The following is a 25,440-nucleotide window of genomic DNA, read 5'->3' as shown; positions in this document are numbered from 1 at the left end:
AGGATGGAACTATATGGCATATATTATGATAATTCTCATCACAGACAGTCCTATGATATCCTTTCTTTGTATTTCTATTTATTTATTTTTACGTTGGAGTAGGGCGTTCCACATTTTAGTGGCATCAGCCCCGAATAGTAACAATGACCATATTTATTATAATTATGGTCATTGTTACTATTCGGGGCCGATTCCGCTTGGAATTGCACACGGGACCTGGCAACCCCCGGGAGTGCATAAATATGGCGCTGCGCAGCGTTGAGACGCAGTTACTGCGTCGACTCTTTACTGTCGGGAACGGTAACCTCAACACAGCATCCATTCTCTAAAACATTTACCTCTCTGTCCGTCAATTAAACTAACATGGTGAGTAACCTTTCTTAAATCTACATCTATAAGGAGGACACAGTCCTATATATAACTAATACGGTCTTATTTTAATAGCCTAATTCATGTTAAACAAACATATTCTGATCTAAATCTCATCAGCATCACTGTCTGTCTGTCTGTCTGTCTGTCTGTCTGTCTGTCTGCAGAAAAAAACCGTTAGCTTTCCATTTACTGTTAATTAAGGCTGCTGCGAAATCTGTTGTTTATTGATTTATGATTTGACACGTTCTTTTTTCTTTTTTAATGTGATGTTATATTTTCTTATTTTCGACCTGATTTGTTTATTTGCGTATAGGCTATTGCTATACATACAATACAAGACCTTATTGTCAGCAATAGATCTTTATGGCATTGATCCAGACAGCAGCAAAAAAAAAAAAAAATCAAATCAAATAGTCACAAAATAATTAATATATAGACTATATAGCTTCTAATATTAAAATATTCCAAACATGCAGGTTAAATTCACGATGTAGCCTAATGGATGCTATTCAACCTGCTTAAGGGGCGCAGCCGCGCAGGGATACGAATTAAAGGATGCTTAATATACTATAGGCCTAATATAACAGATCTACAAGCTCACAACGCGTCGCATGTGAGCTTGTATATAGATCTGCTATATTCGTCGCGTGCGGCACCGTTGCTAAAAACCGTTAGTTTATTATTTATCAGCCAAATTCAGGCTGGTGTTTTTTTTTGTGTGGAAGATTCTGGAGTCCTTAAGCCCCGCCCCGCCCCACCCCCACCCCCTCCCCCTCCTCAGCTCTGCTCTGCCTAGCAACCACAGAGCTACTTAGTTACAGTAGATTAAAAACATTTATAATACCTATTTAAACAACAACAACAACATATGATACATGTTGGGCGAATACAGATTATATGGACAATATGTGCTGCTACATGTGTGTGAAATAATGAAAACAGTGTGTATTTTAATTCAAATCCTTATAATGTGAAATAGAACAAAGGCTATACATAATTATGGATGGTTAAATGCGACCTTTATATGAACGGATGAAAATATATAGGCAGATACACACATACACATAAACATCACTAAGCTGTGAATACATTAAAATATGATATCAGTCATAATAGGATAATGTGTGCATCGCTCTGTTCTCTATTGTGTGTGTATGAATGATGATGGAATAATACAACCTGCTTCAATATGGGCCGAATATAGCAGATCTACAAGCTGCTTCAATATGGGCCGAATATAGCAGATCTACAACCTGCTTCAATATGGGCCGAATATAGCAGATCTACAAGCTGCTTCAATATGGGCCGAATATAGCAGATCTACAACCTGCTTCAATATGGGCCGAATATAGCAGATCTACAAGCTGCTTCAATATGGGCCGAATATAGCAGATCTACAACCTGCTTCAATATGGGCCGAATATAGCAGATCTACAAGCTGCTTCAATATGGGCCGAATATAGCAGATCTACAACCTGCTTCAATATGGGCAGAATATAGCAGATCTACAACCTGCTTCAATATGGGCAGAATATAGCAGATCTACAACCTGCTTCAATATGGGCCGAATATAGCAGATCTACAACCTGCTTCAATATGGGCAGAATATAGCAGATCTACAACCTGCTTCAATATGGGCAGAATATAGCAGATCTACAACCTGCTTCAATATGGGCAGAATATAGCAGATCTACAAGCTGCTTCAATATGGGCCGAATATAGCAGATCTACAACCTGCTTCAATATGGGCAGAATATAGCAGATCTACAACCTGCTTCAATATGGGCAGAATATAGCAGATCTACAAGCTGCTTCAATATGGGCAGAATATAGCAGATCTACAACCTGCTTCAATATGGGCAGAATATAGCAGATCTACAACCTGCTTCAATATGGGCAGAATATAGCAGATCTACAACCTGCTTCAATATGGGCAGAATATAGCAGATCTACAACCTGCTTCAATATGGGCAGAATATAGCAGATCTACAACCTGCTTCAATATGGGCCGAATATAGCAGATCTACAACCTGCTTCAATATGGGCCGAATATAGCAGATCTACAAGCTGCTTCAATATGGGCAGAATATAGCAGATCTACAACCTGCTTCAATATGGGCCGAATATAGCAGATCTACAACCTGCTTCAATATGGGCCGAATATAGCAGATCTACAAGCTGAATGAATAGACGAATATAGCAGATCTACAACCTGCTTCAATATGGGCAGAATATAGCAGATCTACAACCTGCTTCAATATGGGCAGAATATAGCAGATCTACAACCTGCTTCAATATGGGCAGAATATAGCAGATCTACAACCTGCTTCAATATGGGCAGAATATAGCAGATCTACAACCTGCTTCAATATGGGCAGAATATAGCAGATCTACAAGCTGCTTCAATATGGGCAGAATATAGCAGATCTACAAGCTGCTTCAATATGGGCAGAATATAGCAGATCTACAACCTGCTTCAATATGGGCAGAATATAGCAGATCTACAACCTGCTTCAATATGGGCAGAATATAGCAGATCTACAACCTGCTTCAATATGGGCAGAATATAGCAGATCTACAAGCTGCTTCAATATGGGCAGAATATAGCAGATCTACAACCTGCTTCAATATGGGCCGAATATAGCAGATCTACAACCTGCTTCAATATGGGCAGAATATAGCAGATCTACAACCTGCTTCAATATGGGCAGAATATAGCAGATCTACAAGCTGCTTCAATATGGGCCGAATATAGCAGATCTACAACCTGCTTCAATATGGGCAGAATATAGCAGATCTACAACCTGCTTCAATATGGGCAGAATATAGCAGATCTACAAGCTGCTTCAATATGGGCAGAATATAGCAGATCTACAACCTGCTTCAATATGGGCAGAATATAGCAGATCTACAAGCTGCTTCAATATGGGCAGAATATAGCAGATCTACAACCTGCTTCAATATGGGCCGAATATAGCAGATCTACAACCTGCTTCAATATGGGCCGAATATAGCAGATCTACAAGCTGCTTCAATATGGGCAGAATATAGCAGATCTACAACCTGCTTCAATATGGGCCGAATATAGCAGATCTACAACCTGCTTCAATATGGGCCGAATATAGCAGATCTACAAGCTGAATGAATAGACGAATATAGCAGATCTACAACCTGCTTCAATATGGGCAGAATATAGCAGATCTACAACCTGCTTCAATATGGGCAGAATATAGCAGATCTACAACCTGCTTCAATATGGGCAGAATATAGCAGATCTACAACCTGCTTCAATATGGGCAGAATATAGCAGATCTACAACCTGCTTCAATATGGGCAGAATATAGCAGATCTACAAGCTGCTTCAATATGGGCAGAATATAGCAGATCTACAAGCTGCTTCAATATGGGCAGAATATAGCAGATCTACAACCTGCTTCAATATGGGCAGAATATAGCAGATCTACAAGCTGCTTCAATATGGGCAGAATATAGCAGATCTACAAGCTGAATGAATAGACGAATATAGCAGATCTACAAGCTGAATGAATATAGATGAATATAGCAGATCTACAAGCTGAATGAATAGACGAATATAGCAGATCTACAAGCTGAATGAATATAGATGAATATAGCAGATCTATAAGCTGAATGAATAGATGAATATATAGCAGATCTACAAGCTGAATGAATAGATGAATATATAGCAGATCTACAAGCTGAATGAATAGACGAATATAGCAGATCTACAAGCTGAATGAATATAGATGAATATAGCAGATCTATACAAGCTGAATGAATATAGATGAATATAGCAGATCTACAAGCTGAATGAATATAGACGAATATAGCAGATCTACAAGCTGAATGAATAGACGAATATAGCAGATCTACAAGCTGAATGAATATAGATGAATATAGCAGATCTATACAAGCTGAATGAATATAGATGAATATAGCAGATCTACAAGCTGAATGAATATAGATGAATATAGCAGATCTACAAGCTGAATGAATATAGATGAATATAGCAGATCTACAAGCTGAATGAATAGATGAATATAGCAGATCTACAAGCTGAATGAATAGATGAATCAACTGTAGTTTTCTCCAGACTGGTGTCCATATCGACTGTAGTTCTCTCCAGGCTGGCGTCCATATTGACTGTAGTTTTCTCCAGGCTGGCGTCCATATCAACTGTAGTTTTCTCCAGACTGGCGTCAATATCAACTGTAGTTTTCTCCAGACTGGTGTCCATATTGACTGTAGTTTTCTCCAGGCTGGCGTCCATATCGACTGTAGTTTTCTCCAGACTGGCGTCCATATCAACTGTAGTTTTCTCCAGACTGGCGTCCATATTGACTGTAGTTTTCTCCAGACTGGCGACCATATTGACTGTAGTTTTCTCCAGACTGGCGTCCATATTGACTGTAGTTTTCTCCAGACTGGCGTCCATATCAACTGTAGTTCTCTCCAGACTGGCGTCCATATCGACTGTAGTTTTCTCCAGACTGGCGTCCATATTAACTGTAGTTTTCTCCAGACTGGCGTCCATATTGACTGTAGTTTTCTCCAGACTGGCGTCCATATCAACTGTAGTTCTCTCCAGGCTGGCGTCCATATCGACTGTAGTTCTCTCCAGCCTGGCGTCCATATCAACTGTAGTTTTCTCCAGACTGGCGTCCATATTGACTGTAGTTCTCTCCAGGCTGGCGTCCATATTAACTGTAGTTTTCTCCAGGCTGGCGTCCATATCAACTGTAGTTTTCTCCAGGCTGGCGTCCATATTAACTGTAGTTTTCTCCAGGCTGGCGTCCATATTAACTGTAGTTTTCTCCAGGCTGGCGTCCATATCGACTGTAGTTCTCTCCAGGCTGGCGTCCATATCAACTGTAGTTTTCTCCAGACTGGCGTCAATATCAACTGTAGTTTTCTCCAGACTGGCGTCCATATCAACTGTAGTTCTCTCCAGGCTGGCGTCCATATCGACTGTAGTTTTCTCCAGACTGGCGTCCATATTGACTGTAGTTTTCTCCAGACTGGCGTCCATATTGACTGTAGTTTTCTCCAGACTGGCGTCCATATTGACTGTAGTTTTCTCCAGGCTGGCGTCCATATTGACTGTAGTTCTCTCCAGGCTGGTGTCCATATCAACTGTAGTTCTCTCCAGACTGGCGTCCATATTGACTGTAGTTTTCTCCAGACTGGCGTCCATATTGACTGTAGTTTTCTCCAGACTGGCGTCCATATCAACTGTAGTTTTCTCCAGGCTGGCGTCCATATCGACTGTAGTTTTCTCCAGGCTGGCGTCCATATTAACTGTAGTTCTCTCCAAGCTGGCGTCCATATTGACTGTAGTTCTCTCCAGACTGGCGTCCATATCGACTGTAGTTCTCTCCAGACTGGCGTCCATATTAACTGTAGTTTTCTCCAGGCTGGCGTCCATATTAACTGTAGTTCTCTCCAGACTGGCATCCATATTAACTGTAGTTCTCTCCAAGCTGGCGTCCATATCGACTGTAGTTTTCTCCAGACTGGCGTCCATATCAACTGTAGTTTTCTCCAGGCTGGCGTCCATATCAACTGTAGTTTTCTCCAGACTGGCGTCCATATTAACTGTAGTTTTCTCCAGGCTGGCGTCCATATTAACTGTAGTTTTCTCCAGGCTGGCGTCCATATCAACTGTAGTTCTCTCCAGGCTTGTGTCCATATTAACTGTAGTTCTCTCCAGGCTGGCATCCATATTAACTGTAGTTTTCTCCAGGCTGGCGTCCATATTGACTGTAGTTTTCTCCAGACTGGCGTCCATATTAACTGTAGTTTTCTCCAGACTGGCGTCCATATTGACTGTAGTTTTCTCCAGGCGGGCGTCCATATTGACTGTAGTTTTCTCCAGACTGGCGTCCATATTAACTGTAGTTTTCTCCAGACTGGCGTCCATATTGACTGTAGTTTTCTCCAGACTGGCGTCCATATTGACTGTAGTTTTCTCCAGGCTGGCGTCCATATCAACTGTAGTTCTCTCCAGGCTGGCGTCCATATTGACTGTAGTTTTCTCCAGACTGGCGTCCATATCAACTGTAGTTTTCTCCAGGCTGGTGTCCATATTGACTGTAGTTTTCTCCAGACTGGCGTCCATATTGACTGTAGTTTTCTCCAACCTGGCGTCCATATTGACTGTAGTTTTCTCCAACCTGACGTCCATATCGACTGTAGTTTTCTCCAGGCTGGCGTCCATATTGACTGTAGTTTTCTCCAGACTGGCGTCCATATTAACTGTAGTTTTCTCCAGACTGGCGTCCATATTAACTGTAGTTTTCTCCAGGCTGGCGTCCATATCGACTGTAGTTTTCTCCAGGCTGGCGTCCATATTGACTGTAGTTCTCTTGTTGTTGCAGCGTGAGTGCATCTCCATCCATGTGGGCCAGGCGGGCGTCCAGATCGGTAACGCCTGCTGGGAGCTGTACTGTCTGGAGCACGGCATCCAGCCGGACGGACAGATGCCCAGCGACAAGCCCATCGGAGGAGGAGACGACTCCTACAACACCTTCTTCAGCGAGACGGGAGCGGGCAAGCACGTCCCCAGAGCCGTGTTCGTGGACCTGGAGCCCACCGTCATCGGTGAGAACGTTGGAGTCCAGTGTTTGACTGGAAGGTGGTGTCCAGTGTTGTTTTCGTCGACTAAAACTAAGACGAAAAATGTTCGTCGACTACCTTTTTCCACTGACGAAAACTAAATGGAAAATAAATGAAAACTAAGCTACGATGACTAAAACCAAGACTAAATATACTGACAATTTCGTCAACAAATAAAAACTAGACTAAAATGTTAGGAAGGGACTAGTGGACAAGATATCCAGTATAAGTCATTTTACAATATTGGTTGCAAGTGTAAAAACAGTCATTACGACGGCATCAAGGCCCGCCAAAATACATTTTAGTCGACTAAATCACCTGTAGATTTAGTCGACTAAAATCTTATGACATTTAGTCGACTAAAACTAGACTAACAATAAAACATTCCGGGTGACTAAAATGTGACTAAAACTAAATGAAAACTATTCAAAAGACAAAGACTGAAACTAAAATAGAAATTTGATGCCAAAAACAACACAGGTGGAGTCCACCGTCATCGGTGAGAGCGTTTATAGGTGGAGTCCACCATCATCGGTGAGATCGTTATGGGGGCCATGCCGTTGGTTATAGGTGATTTGTTGAAGAATTGTATAAAAGTAATACATCTACAACCTCACAACCTGTCGTGATGCCTCGCCTTGTGAGCTTGTATATCTGCTATGTTTGTCTATTTTATAAATAGAGTTTAAATTGTTAAAACTCGCTGTCATGACGAGGTGCGTTCAGGAACCTAGTTAAACCTCTTCATGTCTCTGTTCTTCAGACGAGGTGCGTTCAGGAACCTAGTTAAACCTCTTCATGTCTCTGTTCTTCAGACGAGGTGTGTTCAGGAACCTAGTTAAACCTCTTCATGTCTCTGTCCTTTAGACGAGGTGCGTTCAGGAACCTAGTTAAACCTCTTCATGTCTCTGTTCTTTAGACGAGGTGCGTTCAGGAACCTAGTTAAACCTCTTCATGTCTCTGTCCTTTAGACGAGGTGCGTTCAGGAACCTAGTTAAACCTCTTCATGTCTCTGTCCTTTAGACGAGGTGCGTTCAGGAACCTAGTTAAACCTCTTCATGTCTCTGTCCTTCAGACGAGGTGCGTTCAGGAACCTAGTTAAACCTCTTCATGTCTCTGTCCTTCAGACGAGGTGCGTTCAGGAACCTAGTTAAACCTCTTCATGTCTCTGTCCTTTAGACGAGGTGCGTTCAGGAACCTAGTTAAACATCTTCATGTCTCTGTTCTTTAGACGAGGTGTGTTCAGGAACCTAGTTAAACCTCTTCATGTCTCTGTCCTTTAGACGAGGTGCGTTCAGGAACCTAGTTAAACCTCTTCATGTCTCTGTTCTTTAGACGAGGTGCGTAGAGGAACCTAGTTAAACCTCTTCATGTCTCTGTTCTTTAGACGAGGTGCGTTCAGGAACCTAGTTAAACCTCTTCATGTCTCTGTCCTTTAGACGAGGTGCGTAGAGGAACCTAGTTAAACCTCTTCATGTCTCTGTTCTTTAGACGAGGTGTGTTCAGGAACCTAGTTAAACCTCTTCATGTCTCTGTTCTTCAGACGAGGTGTGTTCAGGAACCTAGTTAAACCTCTTCATGTCTCTGTTCTTTAGACGAGGTGCGTTCAGGAACCTAGTTAAACCTCTTCATGTCTCTGTCCTTTAGACGAGGTGCGTTCAGGAACCTAGTTAAACCTCTTCATGTCTCTGTCCTTTAGACGAGGTGCGTTCAGGAACCTAGTTAAACCTCTTCATGTCTCTGTCCTTTAGACGAGGTGCGTAGAGGAACCTAGTTAAACCTCTTCATGTCTCTGTTCTTTAGACGAGGTGCGTTCAGGAACCTAGTTAAACCTCTTCATGTCTCTGTCCTTTAGACGAGGTGCGTTCAGGAACCTAGTTAAACCTCTTCATGTCTCTGTCCTTTAGACGAGGTGCGTTCAGGAACCTAGTTAAACCTCTTCATGTCTCTGTTCTTTAGACGAGGTGCGTTCAGGAACCTAGTTAAACCTCTTCATGTCTCTGTCCTTCAGACGAGGTGCGTTCAGGAACCTAGTTAAACCTCTTCATGTCTCTGTCCTTCAGACGAGGTGCATTCAGGAACCTAGTTAAACCTCTTCATGTCTCTGTCCTTCAGACGAGGTGCGTTCAGGAACCTAGTTAAACCTCTTCATGTCTCTGTCCTTTAGACGAGGTGCGTTCAGGAACCTAGTTAAACCTCTTCATGTCTCTGTTCTTTAGACGAGGTGCGTTCAGGAACCTAGTTAAACCTCTTCATGTCTCTGTCCTTTAGACGAGGTGCGTTCAGGAACCTAGTTAAACCTCTTCATGTCTCTGTCCTTTAGACGAGGTGCGTTCAGGAACCTAGTTAAACCTCTTCATGTCTCTGTCCTTCAGACGAGGTGCGTTCAGGAACCTAGTTAAACCTCTTCATGTCTCTGTCCTTCAGACGAGGTGCGTTCAGGAACCTAGTTAAACCTCTTCATGTCTCTGTTCTTTAGACGAGGTGCGTTCAGGAACCTAGTTAAACCTCTTCATGTCTCTGTCCTTCAGACGAGGTGCGTTCAGGAACCTAGTTAAACCTCTTCATGTCTCTGTCCTTCAGACGAGGTGCGTTCAGGAACCTAGTTAAACCTCTTCATGTCTCTGTTCTTCAGACGAGGTGCGTTCAGGAACCTAGTTAAACCTCTTCATGTCTCTGTTCTTTAGACGAGGTGCGTTCAGGAACCTAGTTAAACCTCTTCATGTCTCTGTCCTTCAGACGAGGTGCGTTCAGGAACCTAGTTAAACCTCTTCATGTCTCTGTTCTTTAGACGAGGTGCGTTCAGGAACCTAGTTAAACCTCTTCATGTCTCTGTTCTTTAGACGAGGTGCGTTCAGGAACCTAGTTAAACCTCTTCATGTCTCTGTTCTTTAGACGAGGTGCGTTCAGGAACCTAGTTAAACCTCTTCATGTCTCTGTCCTTCAGACGAGGTGCGTTCAGGAACCTAGTTAAACCTCTTCATGTCTCTGTCCTTCAGACGAGGTGCGTAGAGGAATGTACCGCCAGCTGTTCCATCCAGAGCAGCTGATCACGGGAAAGGAGGACGCGGCTAACAACTACGCCCGAGGACATTACACCATCGGCAAGGAGATCATCGACATCGTTCTGGACAGGATCCGCAAGCTGGTACGCATCTACACACAACCAGCTGGTACGCATCTACACACAACCAGCTGGTACGCATCTACACACAACCAGCTGGTACGCATCTACACACAACCAGCTGGTACGCATCTACACACAACCAGCTGGTACGCATCTACACACAACCAGCTGGTACGCATCTACACACAACCAGCTGGTACGCATCTACACACAACCAGCTGGTACGCATCTACACACAACCAGCTGGTACGCATCTACACACAACCAGCTGGTACGCATCTACACACAACCAGCTGGTACGCATCTACACACAACCAGCTGGTACGCATCTACACACAACCAGCTGGTACGCATCTACACACAACCAGCTGGTATGCATCTACACACAACCAGCTGGTACGCATCTACACACAACCAGCTGGTACGCATCTGAACACAACCAGCTGGTACGCATCTGAACACAACCAGCTGGTACGCATCTACACACAACCAGCTGGTACGCATCTGAACACAACCAGCTGGTACGCATCTACACACAACCAGCTGGTACGCATCTACACACAACCAGCTGGTACGCATCTGAACACAACCAGCTGGTACGCATCTACACACAACCAGCTGGTACGCATCTACACACAACCAGCTGGTACGCATCTACACACAACCAGCTGGTACGCATCTACACACAACCAGCTGGTACGCATCTGAACACAACCAGCTGGTACGCATCTACACACAACCAGCTGGTACGCATCTACACACAACCAGCTGGTACGCATCTACACACAACCAGCTGGTACGCATCTACACACAACCAGCTGGTACGCATCTACACACAACCAGCTGGTACGCATCTACACACTACCAGCTGGTACGCATCTACACACAACCAGCTGGTACGCATCTACACACAACCAGCTGGTACGCATCTACACACAACCAGCTGGTACGCATCTACACACAACCAGCTGGTACGCATCTACACACAACCAGCTGGTACGCATCTACACACAACCAGCTGGTACGCATCTACACACAACCAGCTGGTACGCATCTACACACAACCAGCTGGTACGCATCTGAACACAACCAGCTGGTACGCATCTACACACAACCAGCTGGTACGCATCTACACACAACCAGCTGGTATACGCATCTACACACAACCAGCTGGTACGCATCTACACACAACCAGCTGGTCCGCATCTACACACAACCAGCTGGTATACGCATCTACACACTACCAGCTGGTACGCATCTACACACAACCAGCTGGTACGCATCTACACACAACCAGCTGGTACGCATCTACACACAACCAGCTGGTACGCATCTACACACAACCAGCTGGTACGCATCTACACACAACCAGCTGGTACGCATCTACACACAACCAGCTGGTACGCATCTACACACAACCAGCTGGTACGCATCTACACACAACCAGCTGGTACGCATCTACACACAACCAGCTGGTACGCATCTACACACAACCAGCTGGTACGCATCTACACACTACCAGCTGGTACGCATCTACACACAACCAGCTGGTACGCATCTACACACAACCAGCTGGTACGCATCTACACACAACCAGCTGGTACGCATCTACACACAACCAGCTGGTATGCATCTACACACAACCAGCTGGTACGCATCTACACACAACCAGCTGGTACGCATCTACACACAACCAGCTGGTACGCATCTACACACAACCAGCTGGTACGCATCTGAACACAACCAGCTGGTACGCATCTACACACAACCAGCTGGTACGCATCTACACACAACCAGCTGGTACGCATCTGAACACAACCAGCTGGTACGCATCTACACACAACCAGCTGGTACGCATCTACACACTACCAGCTGGTACGCATCTGAACACAACCAGCTGGTACGCATCTACACACAACCAGCTGGTACGCATCTACACACAACCAGCTGGTACGCATCTACACACTACCAGCTGGTACGCATCTACACACAACCAGCTGGTACGCATCTGAACACAACCAGCTGGTACGCATCTACACACAACCAGCTGGTACGCATCTACACACAACCAGCTGGTACGCATCTACACACTACCAGCTGGTACGCATCTGAACACAACCAGCTGGTACGCATCTACACACAACCAGCTGGTACGCATCTACACACAACCAGCTGGTACGCATCTACACACTACCAGCTGGTACGCATCTGAACACAACCAGCTGGTACGCATCTACACACAACCAGCTGGTACGCATCTACACACAACCAGCTGGTACGCATCTACACACAACCAGCTGGTACGCATCTACACACTACCAGCTGGTACGCATCTACACACTACCAGCTGGTACGCATCTACACACAACCAGCTGGTACGCATCTACACACTACCAGCTGGTACGCATCTACACACAACCAGCTGGTACGCATCTACACACAACCAGCTGGTACGCATCTACACACAACCAGCTGGTACGCATCTGAACACAACCAGCTGGTACGCATCTACACACAACCAGCTGGTACGCATCTACACACAACCAGCTGGTACGCATCTACACACAACCAGCTGGTACGCATCTACACACAACCAGCTGGTACGCATCTGAACACAACCAGCTGGTACGCATCTACACACAACCAGCTGGTACGCATCTACACACAACCAGCTGGTACGCATCTACACACAACCAGCTGGTACGCATCTACACACAACCAGCTGGTACGCATCTACACACAACCAGCTGGTACGCATCTACACACAACCAGCTGGTACGCATCTACACACAACCAGCTGGTACGCATCTGAACACAACCAGCTGGTACGCATCTACACACAACCAGCTGGTACGCATCTACACACAACCAGCTGGTACGCATCTACACACAACCAGCTGGTACGCATCTACACACTACCAGCTGGTACGCATCTACACACTACCAGCTGGTACGCATCTACACACAACCAGCTGGTACGCATCTACACACAACCAGCTGGTACGCATCTACACACAACCAGCTGGTACGCATCTGAACACAACCAGCTGGTACGCATCTACACACAACCAGCTGGTACGCATCTACACACAACCAGCTGGTACGCATCTACACACAACCAGCTGGTACGCATCTACACACAACCAGCTGGTACTAGGGTGGCCAGACGTCCGGTTTCACGCCGGACAGTCCGGTTTTAGACCCACCTGTCCTCCTCCCACCTCAACCTCTGGCCGGACACATAATTGTCCGGTTTTTTGTGATATACAGTGCTTGTGTCATTTACTGTCATTTACGTCGCCTGCCTGGGTATTAAAATCTCCGCAGCGCTGCTCAGCTCCGCCTCCGCAGCGAGCCGGCCAAACTGTCTTAAAAAGAGAGAGGCGAGTGGAGACGTTCAGAGTGTTGCCATGTCCGCTTAATTATAAGCGACTTTGGGCTTGTTTTATATAATAGGCTACTAAGCCTAGTCAGGCTTCTTTTGGGCTTGTTTTCATAGACATGGTTGCTTGGTTCTTTTCCAAAACCTGGCAACACTGCCAGTGGGATGGTCTGTTTGTTTGTTGTGCTCTCACAATCACTTTAGTATAGTTAATGCAGAGATAAACAAACCAAATATGCCGAAATGAAAAACTACATTTAATGAGCAATGGAGCAAGGAACTCGACATCATAAAGAAAGGGAGGCTGTGTGAACATATAGGCTACTGGCATCATTCTATGTCCCACACCGATGACCATAAAACTGTATAAAAAAACCCACAAGAAAGAGATTAAACATAAAACATATCTAAACATGAAATAAAATAAATTGATTATAAAATGAATGGCCTTTGTGGTACCCTATAATTTAAAAAGGTGAATTTAATTAGCAAATATATGTTCTCTGTGGACATAATGCTGGAGATGATGGTGGTGAAAATCAGGTGCAATAGTAGTAGTAATAATATTAATATATGGGGGGGATCTGGGAGGGGGAGGGGGGGGGGGGGTCGGGGGGGCGAGCCCCGCAAAAGTGTCCTCCTTTCTGAGGTCTTGCAGGTGGCCACCCTAGCTGGTACGCATCTACACACAACCAGCTGGTACGCATCTACACACAACCAGCTGGTACGCATCTGAACACAACCAGCTGGTACGCATCTACACACAACCAGCTGGTACGCATCTACACACAACCAGGGGACACCAAACTAGGAGGGTCCTTGAAATAAACACAAAAAAATAAATATTCTCTCTGTGTCTCTGTGTGTCTCTCTCTCTCTCTCTCTCTCTCTGTCTCTGTGTCTCTCTCTCTCTCTCTCTCTCTCTCTCTCTCTCTCTCTCTCTCTCTCTCTCTCTCTGTCTCTCTCTCTCTCTCTCTCTCTCTCCCTCTCTCTCTCTCTGTGTCTCTGTGTCTCTCTCTCTCTCTCTCTCTCTCTCTCTCTCTCTCTCTCTCTGTCTCTGTGTCTCTCTCTCTCTCTCTCTCTCTCTCTCTCTCTCTCTCTCTCTCTCTCTCTCTCTCTCTCTCTCTCTCTCTCTCTCTCTCTCTCTCTCTCTCTCTCTCTCTCTCTCTCTCTCTCTCTCTCTCTCTCTCTCTCTCTCTCTCTCTCTCTCTCTCTCTCTCTCTCTCTCTCTCCAGTCTGACCAGTGCACAGGTCTTCAAGGCTTCCTGGTGTTCCACAGCTTCGGAGGAGGAACCGGGTCTGGCTTCACCTCGCTGCTGATGGAGCGACTCTCTGTCGACTACGGAAAGAAGTCCAAGCTGGAGTTCTCCATCTACCCAGCGCCGCAGGTAACTAACCATCTACCCATCCACCCATCCACCCAGCGCCGCAGGTAACTAACCATCTACCCACCCACCCATCCACCCAGCGCCGCAGGTAACTAACCATCTAACCATCAACATCCACTAACTAACCATCTACTACATCCACTAACTAAAGGCCTATTCATAGTCTGGTTTTCGGTGGTGAGCTGACCACCGCTGACCACCGCGAAATAACGTTGAGCGGTGGTGAGTAAAAACAGAGAGAAGGGCTGGAGCGGTGGCGGTGGTTTGCTCTTCACCGCGGCTCAGTGACGTCATGTTGTAGTTCGGTGGTCACCTCAGTGACGTCATGTTGTAGTTCGGTGGTCACATCAATGACGTCATGTTGTAGTTTGTTGGTCACCTCAGTGACGTCATGTTGTAGTTCGGTGGTCACCTCAGTGACGTCATGTTGTAGTTCGGTGGTCACCTCAGTGACGTCATGTTGTAGTTCGGTGGTCACCTCAGTGACGTCATGTTGTAGTTCGGTGGTCACCTCAGTGACGTCATGTTGTAGTTTGGTGGTCACCTCAGTGACGTCATGTTGTAGTTCGGTGGTCACCTCAGTGACGTCATGTTGTAGTTTGGTGGTCACATCAATGACGTCATGTTGTAGTTTGTTGGTCACCTCAGTGACGTCATGTTGTAGTTCGGTGGTCACCTCAGTGACGTCATGTTGTAGTTCGGTGGTCACCTCAGTGACGTCATGTTGTAGTTCGGTGGTCACCTCAGTGACGTCATGTTGTAGTTCGGTGGTCACCTCAGTGACGTCATGTTGTAGTTTGGTGGTCACCTCAGTGACGTCATGTTGTAGTTCGGTGGTCACCTCACCACCGTAAATCCAGACTATGAATAGGCCTTAACCATCTACCCATCTACCCAGCGCCGCAGGTAACTAACCATCTAACCCTCTACTACATCCACTAACTAACCCTCTCCCCCCCCTCCCCAGGTGTCCACGGCCGTGGTGGAGCCGTACAACGCCATCCTGACCACCCACACCACCCTGGAGCACTCCGACTGCGCCTTCATGGTGGACAACGAGGCCATCTACGACATCTGCCGCCGCAACCTGGACATCGAGCGTCCGTCCTACACCAACCTCAACCGCCTCATCAGCCAGATCGTCTCGTCCATCACGGCCTCGCTGCGTTTCGACGGAGCGCTCAATGTGGACCTGACCGAGTTCCAGACCAACCTGGTCAGTTAGAAAGTTAGACAAATGAGTTCCAGACCAACCTGGTCAGTTAGAAAGTTAGACAAATGAGTTCCAGACCAACCTGGTCAGTTAGAAAGTTAGACAAATGAGTTCCAGACCAACCTGGTTAGTTAGAAAGTTAGACAAATGAGTTCCAGACCAACCTGGTCAGTTAGAAAGTTAGACAAATGAGTTCCAGCCCAACCTGGTCAGTTAGAAAGTTAGACAAATGAGTTCCAGACCAACCTGGTCAGTCAGTCAGAGGAAGTTAGACAAATGTGTCGAAATCAGAAAATAATAATAATGCTTACAACGATCTTTCTTCACGAATGTGTTCATAAAGGTGTCTACTATCACTTCTCAATTTGTTCCAAAAGCCGACTCCCTTGGGAAACCTTGTGACAGCTGCTGAAAGTTGGGGTACCATTAACAACATAATTTACATGTCAAACTATAGGGTTTTCAATCATGATTCTGAATCCATTCGTTTGGCACTAAAAACACTCCTTTGGCTATATTTGGCCATACAGCCACTTGGCCAAATGTGGCCTAAATGTGCTGGCCGACCTCATCACATTTGTGAAGACGGCTATGACCGTCTTTAGCTGAAGGAGTGTTTAGATTCAGAATCATGAGAAGCCCCTAATTTGACATGTTCACATGCTATTTAACCCATTCTGAACAGGCACCCATTTTGGTGTTAGCATCATGTTATGCTTTAGCTATTGAAAAATAGCAGATCTACAAGCTCATAGCGCGCGAGCTTGTAGGTCTGCTATTTTTGAAAAATCGAAGAACCACTGACATATCACTCATTCTTGAGATGAGGGACAAAAGTGGAAAAAACATGTCCCACACATAAGAGCCTTATTATTGTTAAAATAAATTAATTTAATAAAAATAAAAGCACTTGCAAAGTTAAATGTAATACAGTTGTGTATTATTATGCCATTAATTTCATTATAATTGTTTTCATATGCCATCTGAATTAGTTAAAAGCAGGCACTGTACCCAAAAACGCCTGTATTTAGCCTGTCCCCAGCAAGTGGTCATAATTTCAAACTGCTAAAAAAGTGTCTAATACTGTCACAATCACATAAATATACATACTAAATTAAAGTAGATTGTCAACAACATAGCAAACAATATACACAATAATTTTAATTTATATTTTCCATTAGATATCTCATTTCAAATGTGTGTCCCACGTCTCCCGTCAACTCCGTCAGGTTTTTTAAAAGTCTTAAATTAATCAGAAAATATTGTCGACAGATTTAGCCTGAAGACTCCTTTTCCAAGACCCGTTTGTATTTGTTGCAACAGTGGAGCACCTGGTCTGACAAGCAGTCAATTGTTTGATATTTTAAACAAACAATGTTGATATCAGGGTGGTCACAGCTTTTACATGTCAACTCCGTCAGGACATTATTATGATCTTTGTTAAGAATTCCAAAATAATGTTTATTATAAAAGTTTAGGGTTAGGTTTAGCTAACAAATGAAGCAAAAACAAAATGGCTACATTGTACTACAGAGGGTTAAGATGAAAACAAATGACATTTTGTCAACTCCGTCAGACGTCAACTCCGTCAGGTTTTGTGTCTGACGGAGTTGACATGTATCTGACGGAGTTGACAAAAGTGTTCCTAAAACAATAAAATTATAGTTTTTGAATAATGGGACGTATTCTAATTTGGCACACAGTTAGAGCATGCCTTAAGGAACATTTTTGGCTATAGGGCCATCACAGATTTGTCTCGTGGTGACCATGGCAGCCATTTTCCAAAATTGCAGCCACCTGATGTTATTTTACAATAACTCAAGTTCTAGACCACCTAGGATCTTGATTCTGGTGACTAAGACTACATTTTCAAGGATGAGGGATACAGTGGTACAATTTAGATTTTCCCTGGCTGTGACCATGGCAGCCATATTTCAAAATGGCCGCCACCTGCTGTTATTTTACAATAACTCAAGTTCTACACCATCTAGGATCTTGATTCTGGTGACTAATCATACATTTTCAAGGATGTGGGATACATTGGTACTATTTAGATTTGTCCTGTGACTATGGCAGCCATTGTTTTTCAAAATGGCCGCCACCTGCTGTTATTTTACAATAACTCAAGTTTTAGACCACCTAGGATGTTGATTCTGGCGACTAATAATACATTTTAAAAGATGAGGAATACAGTGGTACTATTTAGATTTGTCCTGTGACCATGGCAGCAATTGTTTTTCAAAATGACCACCAACCTGCTGTTATTTTACCAATAACTCAAGTTTTAGACCACCAAGGATCTTGATTCTGGTGACTAATCATTACATTTTCAAGGATGAACTTTCTCTGGGAGGGGTCAGGGCTTATTTCAGGTGCAGGTTGAGTTGCTACTGACAGGACATTAAAAGGAGGTGGGCTTTCTGGCCTTTGACTTGTCCCTTTCAGGTACAGATGCACAGTTTGACTTCACTGGCCACTGCAGTGTGGCGTTGATCTTGGTGGCCTCCTGCCAGTGTTTCTCCATCCTTCTCATGACCTCTGTGTTCTGGGGCTCTGTTATAGTCAACTTACATTGTCTTGGCTGGAGATTGCTTTCCTGCAGGGTCCAGCCCAGTCTTGTGCAGATGGCTGCTGGCCCACCTGGAGGCCCCAACCTCACTTGTTCGGTTGGTGTGATTAGGTGGGGTGATCTTCCCCAATCAGGATGAAGGGTTTAACCCTTTCAAACGGCAGTCTGGCCAAGTGTCTGTATTTAGTTGTGAGGCTAGATACAGGATACGATTTCTCACCCAGCCCCAGGTGACTTGAGGTGAAGGCTCCTTTGATTTGGTAACATTGCTTTGGTTGACATGCTGGGGACACAGAACGACACTGATGCCTTCAGTGTCTGCACATCCTGCCTGATAGTCCTGAAGGCAGATCTTCTGTCTTCAGTCTTTCGCTCACTGTTCACTGCTCACTGTTCACCTCAAGCAGGTCTTCAAGGTGTTTGCCTTTGCACAGGCTATATGGCTAGGACTCGTGCTTCAACCACTCAGAGAACTCCAACATGGTGTTGGTTGCTCCTGGGCCGCAGAGCATTGTGCGGCAGAATTCAGCTCTCATCTCTGGTGGCAGCTTGTTGAGGAGTCGTGCAACATGTGAGCCGCATCTAAGTTCTGTGTCTCCCTCTGGGCCTAGGGTAGACACTTGCTATTTTCCGTAACACTAATTGGTGGGGCTGTCCAAACTTGTTGTTTAGTTGTCAATCGGGTCTCTGTTGGTGAAGTCGGGTCTTGGTGGTCTAGAAGATGAGTTAGTCAGGGGATATTAATACAATCTGGTAATACATTCCTTATCAAGAATTTTCTTCACCAATGTGTTTGGAAGGGTGTCTACTAACATATCCCACATTGCTTTATATTCAACCACCCTAGGGGACCTTTTGACAGCTGCTGAAAGTTGGGGTACCATCAACAACCTATATAAGGCAAAATGTTCATTATGCTTTAAGTAGCATGTGACATGTCAAACTAGGGAGTTTTCATGATTCTGAATGCATTCCAAACATTAGCTATGCACGAAGAACACTCCTTGGGCTGAAAACGGCCATAGCCGTCATCACAAAATGAGGTCAGCACATTTGGGCAAGTGGATATATGGCCGAATTTAGCCCAAGGGATTTGACCCCTAGTTTGGCCATATAGACTCCCTAGTTTGGCCATAGCCACTTGGTATGGTACCCAACTTTCAGCAGCTGTCAAAAATGTTCAATAGAAACCAATGTGGGATATGTTAGTAGACACGTTTACAAACACATTGGTGAAAAAATTCTTGGTAAGAAATGTATTCACAGATTTAACATTATTCTGATCATATTCCCTGACTAAATTGGTAAAATAATAGCAGGTCCACCATTTTTGAAAATGGCTGCCATTGTCACAGGATAAATCTAAATAGTACAACTGTATTCCTCCTCCTTGAAAATGTAGGATTAGTCACCAGAATCAAGATCCTAGGTGGTGTAGAACTTGAGTTATTGGGAAATAACAGAAAGTTGGTGGCCATTTTGAAAAATGTCTACCATGGTCACAGGACAAATCTAAATAGTACCAATGTATCCCACATCCTTGAAAATGTATGATTAGTCACCAGAATCAAGATCCTAGGTGGTGTAGAACTTGAGTTATTGTAAAATAACAGCAGGTGGCGGCCATTTTGAAAATGGCTGCCATGGTCACAGGGCCAATATAAATAGTACCACTGTATTCCTCATCCTTGAAAATGTGGGATTAGTCACCAGAATCAAGATCCTAGGTGGTCTAGAACCTAAATCAGTTAAACTTGTCAACTCCGTCAGATGTTCGTCAACTCCGTCAGACGTTCGTCCCGTGATGTTCTTGTTAATTTCCAAAGAAATAGAAAATTTGATGTTAAATCTTTTGTGCTTATGTATTGAAACACCAACTGAAATGATACGTAATGATGTTTTTTTTTTTTTTTTACATGGTTTTCATGTTATAATATTGAAAATAAAGGTTGAAATGACGGATTTTAGAAATTGGATATTTCATAATAGTGTGATATTGGAACAAAACAATATTAAAAGAATTGTATTACTTAACTTGATTACTGAAAGCCATTATAAGATAACTGAGGACTTTATATTATTGTTGAAATTATCAAATTCAATTAAAAGGGATTTTAGTGTGTCTGACGGAGTTGACAAGAATCAGGTATTAAGTGCATAAATGTCCCATTTTAGAAAGAAATGTTATGCGAAAAACCTGTTCCTTCTCAAGATTGGTAGTTGAGACCTGTGTCTACAAATACATCTATTTGATTTGAATGTATCTTAAAAAAAAAAAAAATCTAGTTTGAAAAAAGTTTTGTCCCTTATCTCAAGAATGGGTGATATAGAAACATAGCTTTTTATCAGAAAACTGTCGGATGTAGAAGAACATTTTTAGAATCTGATCTCAGGTCAAAATGGGTTAAAGCACAATGACATTTAGAACAGGTTGGCATATTATATAGGCTGTTAATGGTGGCCATATGGATTTGGCCGCTGTGGCGACCCCGAAGCATAAATTAGCACGAAATCACCGCTCTCTCTCTCCCTACGCTCCTCCTGTACTAGTTAGACTAGTTAGATTAGCTTAACAAGGGCCCCTGGGCTCGTGCCCAAAGTGCCCATATGGTAGATCCGGCCCTGAACCTCTCTGTCTTCCTCTACAGGTGCCGTATCCTCGTATCCACTTCCCCCTGGCCACCTATGCTCCCGTCATCTCGGCAGAGAAGGCGTACCACGAGCAGCTGTCCGTGTCGGAGATCACCAACTCCTGCTTCGAGCCGGCCAATCAGATGGTGAAGTGCGACCCGCGCCACGGCAAGTACATGGCGTGCTGTCTGCTGTACCGCGGAGACGTGGTGCCCAAAGACGTCAACGCCGCCATTGCCACCATCAAGACCAAGAGGAGCATCCAGTTCGTAGACTGGTGTCCCACTGGCTTCAAGGTACCGTAATGTCACGAATATAACAGCACTGACCCTACCGTAATGTCCCTAATATATAGCCACCATCAAGACCAAGAGGAGCATCCAGTTCGTAGACTGGTGCCCCACAGGCTTCAAGGTACCGTAATGTCACCAATAGAACAGCACTGACCCTACCGTAATGTCCCTAATATATAGCCACCATCAAGACCAAGAGGAGCATCCAGTTCGTAGACTGGTGTCCCACGGGCTTCAAGGTACCGTAATGTCCCTAATATAACAGCACTGACCCTACCGTAATGTCCCTAATATATAGCCACCATCAAGACCAAGAGGAGCATCCAGTTCGTAGACTGGTGCCCCACGGGCTTCAAGGTACCGTAATGTCCAGAATATAAGAGCACTCTGATTATAAGACTGGTGCCCCACGGGCTTCAAGGTACCGTAATGTCCAGAATATAAGAGCACTCTGATTATAAGACTGGTGCCCCACGGGCTTCAAGGTACCGTAATGTCCAGAATATAAGAGCACTCTGATTATAAGACTGGTGCCCCACGGGCTTCAAGGTACCGTAATGTCCAGAATATAAGAGCACTCTGATTATAAGACTGGTGCCCCACGGGCTTCAAGGTACCGTAATGTCCAGAATATAAGAGCACTCTGATTATAAGACTGGTGTCCCACCGGCTTCAAGGTAGTATTGAATGATTGATTGATTGATTTGAATACACATTAAGTCGTGTTAACAAGATTGTCTTTTTTCATCTTTGAAATATTGCAGGAATTAGAGCCTGATCTGTTGTTGTTTTTCTGGCTTTAGATGCCAAAGAAAACAACAGACAGATAATTTACAACTTGTCCAAAATGCGGCAGCCAGAGTTTTAACTAAAAACTAAGATGAGAGAACATATTACTGCAGTATTAGCTTCACTGCATTGGCTTAAGATGAGAGAACATATTACTGCAGTATTACTAATACTGCAGTAATATGTTCTCTCATCTTAAGCCAATGCAGTGAAGCTAATACTGTATTAGCTTCACTGCATTGGCTTCACTGCATTGGCTTAAAGGTATATTCAGTGATTTCACTTAATTCAAATATCACTTATTTATTTGTTTTGTTGTGATAATCCTCCATACTATAGAGTGTGCTGACCATATAAGGAGTTCCTCCCTGTCCCCAGTTAACCCCTGGGGGTCATAAAACCTTAGGTTTCGTTTTTGACTCTCTATCCTGATTGGACGAAAGGCTGGGTCCCACAGCCAAAAACGAAACCTAAGGTTTTTTGAGTGAAATCACTGAATATACCTTTAAGATGAGAGAACATATTACTCCAGTATTAGCTTCACTGCATTGGCTTCCGGTTGTTTTTAGGATTGATTGATTTCAACCCATTTTGACCTGAGATCAGATTCTAAAAATGTCTGTTTGAAAATGACAGTTTTCTGAAAAAGCTATGTTTCTATGTCAGTCGTTCTTCGATTTTTTCAAAAATAGCAGATCTACAAGCTCGTAGCGCGCCACTCGGTGGCGCGCTACGAGCTTGTAGATCTGCTATTTTTGAATAGCTAAAGCATAACATGATGCTAACACCAAAAAGGGGTTCCTGCCCCCAAAATGGGTTAAAATGATTTTACTTGTTTATAAAGCTCTCAATGGTCTGGCACATTTCATACCTCTATGACTGCCTGTCGACATGTCACACACCTCAGGTCCTCCACAGCTGGCCTGCCCCATGTGTCTACACATTAATAATAATATTAATAATAATAATAATAATAATGCTATAAAAGCATATAAAACACAGCATTCTGCTTCTACAGCCTGTATAGTGTCGTCAGTCCTTCAGCTGCCATGATGAGAACCAAACAGGTGTTGCAAACAAATTAATTAGTTCTACTCAGACTGTTCAGACAAATGAAAACACCTGTGTTGGTCCTCAACGTGGCAGGTGTATAAAAGACTACATTTGAATAAACTCAGCACAGCTCAAGACCTATACTTCTACACACTTGATTTTAGCTGATTTCTAACTGTCTGCGTTGTTATTCATGTTTTACCTTATTTCACTGCCTTTTTTTGCTATTATTTTAATGTAGTCTTATGTGTTTCTTTTTTTTCTTTATTGCTCTGTGAAGCACTTTGAGTTGCATTTCATGTCATTGGCCAGGTCCCCCCCCCCCCCCCCCCCGGGAGACCTGGCCAATAGGGTTTAACTACCATCATGTCATGAGAGGTGCTATACTAATAAATCATTCTTCTTCTTCTTCTTCTTCAGGTGGGCATCAACTACCAGCCGCCCACGGTGGTCCCCGGTGGAGACCTGGCGAAGGTGCAGCGGGCCGTGTGCATGCTCAGCAACACCACGGCCATCGCCGAGGCCTGGGCGCGCCTGGACCACAAGTTCGACCTGATGTACGCCAAGCGGGCCTTCGTCCACTGGTACGTGGGCGAGGGCATGGAGGAGGGAGAGTTCTCCGAGGCCCGCGAGGACATGGCGGCGCTGGAGAAGGACTACGAGGAGGTGGGCGTCGACTCCGTGGAGGGGGAGGGCGAGGAGGAAGGGGAGGAGTTCTAGAGGGGCGAGGAGGAAGGGGAGGAGTTCTAGATGTTTGTAAAAAACCCACCACGGCGTCACCGCCACTCCCAGTTTGGGCCCAAAAAATTAAGTAAAATACAAAACTTTGTTGGAAACATTCACAATTATTTTCCAAATTAACAGATCTGCAGATCTACAGGTTAAAAAGCTCACAAATGTTTGGAAGTTTTTATTTATTTTTTATATAAGGCTAAAGTGGTTGAAGGGTTAGTTTCAGGTTCATTACTTGTTGTCGTTCTATTTTCGTGTGTAAAGTTATGCAATAAAGTCCTGAAACATGTCCCTATAGACTCCTGTCTCTCCTTCAAACAGATTTACTGTTTGTTTGTACAGGTTGTTGATGTAGGTGCTAGCAGTGAGTACTTTCAGATTACATTTTATTGTATTTATAAAAAAGTATTGGTCAGGTGGAGAGCAAACTTCATAATTATGTCCAAAAGTGTTACTTTTCAGGATTCTAATTCAAAAGTAGCAAGAATATCTGATCTACAAGCTCGCAAAGGTTTTTGACATGGAAGTTTTCCACTCGACAGAGTGACTATTGTGTTGTCGGATGTATTCCTTGGATCATCACTGCCCTTGAGCCAGGCAGCGACCCAGACATATCAGTTTGACATGAGAGATGGAAAGGAAAATAAATGTTCACATTATAATGATCAAGAAAGTTATATTTATTTTAGGCCTGTAAATATGAAAAATACTGATATTGGCACATTCGATGTGTACATTGGGATTAGTTACAACACGCTATTAATAGGCTACATGTAGTAAAGAAATAATTTATTACATTTTACATATAATTTATATGTCAGTGCCTTTAAATAGAAAAAAAGTGCAGGTCAAAAATAAATATATTCTCTTTGTCACAAATGAGAGACATAGTAAGAAACATTTATTCATCGACTCACTCATCGGGTTCCCCAGAATGTTTATTTCACTTTTATTTCAACAAGTTGAATTCTTATACACCTCAATGTGTATTTATTATTTATGCTTTCTAAAAACGTGAGATGGGGGTCCGCAGCAGCCTCGTTTTGGGGGCCCTGAAGAAGTTTGAGAACCACTGGTTTTGTGTGTGTGTGTGTGTGTGTGTGTGTGTGTGTGTGTGTGTGTGTGTGTGTGTGTGTGTGTGTGTGTGTGTGTGTCTGTGTGTGTGTGTGTGTGTGTGTGTGTGTGTGTGTGTGTGTGTGTGTGTGTGTGTGTGTGTGTGTGTGTGTGTGTGTGTGTGTGTGTGTCTGGAGGTGTATGT

The 25,440-nt window shown here is 44.1% G+C and overlaps 1 protein-coding gene across 1 annotated transcript; it reads left to right on the top strand.

Annotated features, from left to right (window-relative positions):
- The first annotated feature begins 265 nt into the window (after nt 1–265).
- On the top strand, nt 266–24,472 carry LOC310875386 (tubulin alpha chain-like). Its single transcript, XM_083788596.1, has 7 exons — nt 266–366; nt 6,768–6,990; nt 10,005–10,153; nt 14,750–14,902; nt 15,870–16,118; nt 21,333–21,611; nt 23,871–24,472. The coding sequence occupies exons 1-7, from the start codon at nt 364–366 to the stop codon at nt 24,168–24,170; spliced, it is 1,356 nt and encodes a 451-aa protein (XP_083644722.1). The 5' UTR covers nt 266–363; the 3' UTR covers nt 24,171–24,472.
- The last annotated feature ends 968 nt before the right edge of the window (nt 24,473–25,440 follow it).

Source organism: Protomyctophum parallelum (genome assembly GCF_964188405.1).
Source record: "Protomyctophum parallelum genome assembly, chromosome: 18".
NCBI classification, from domain to species: Eukaryota; Metazoa; Chordata; class Actinopteri; order Myctophiformes; family Myctophidae; genus Protomyctophum; species Protomyctophum parallelum.
The sequence above is the reverse complement of the archived record's forward strand: the minus strand, read 5'-3'. Positions and strand labels throughout refer to the sequence as shown.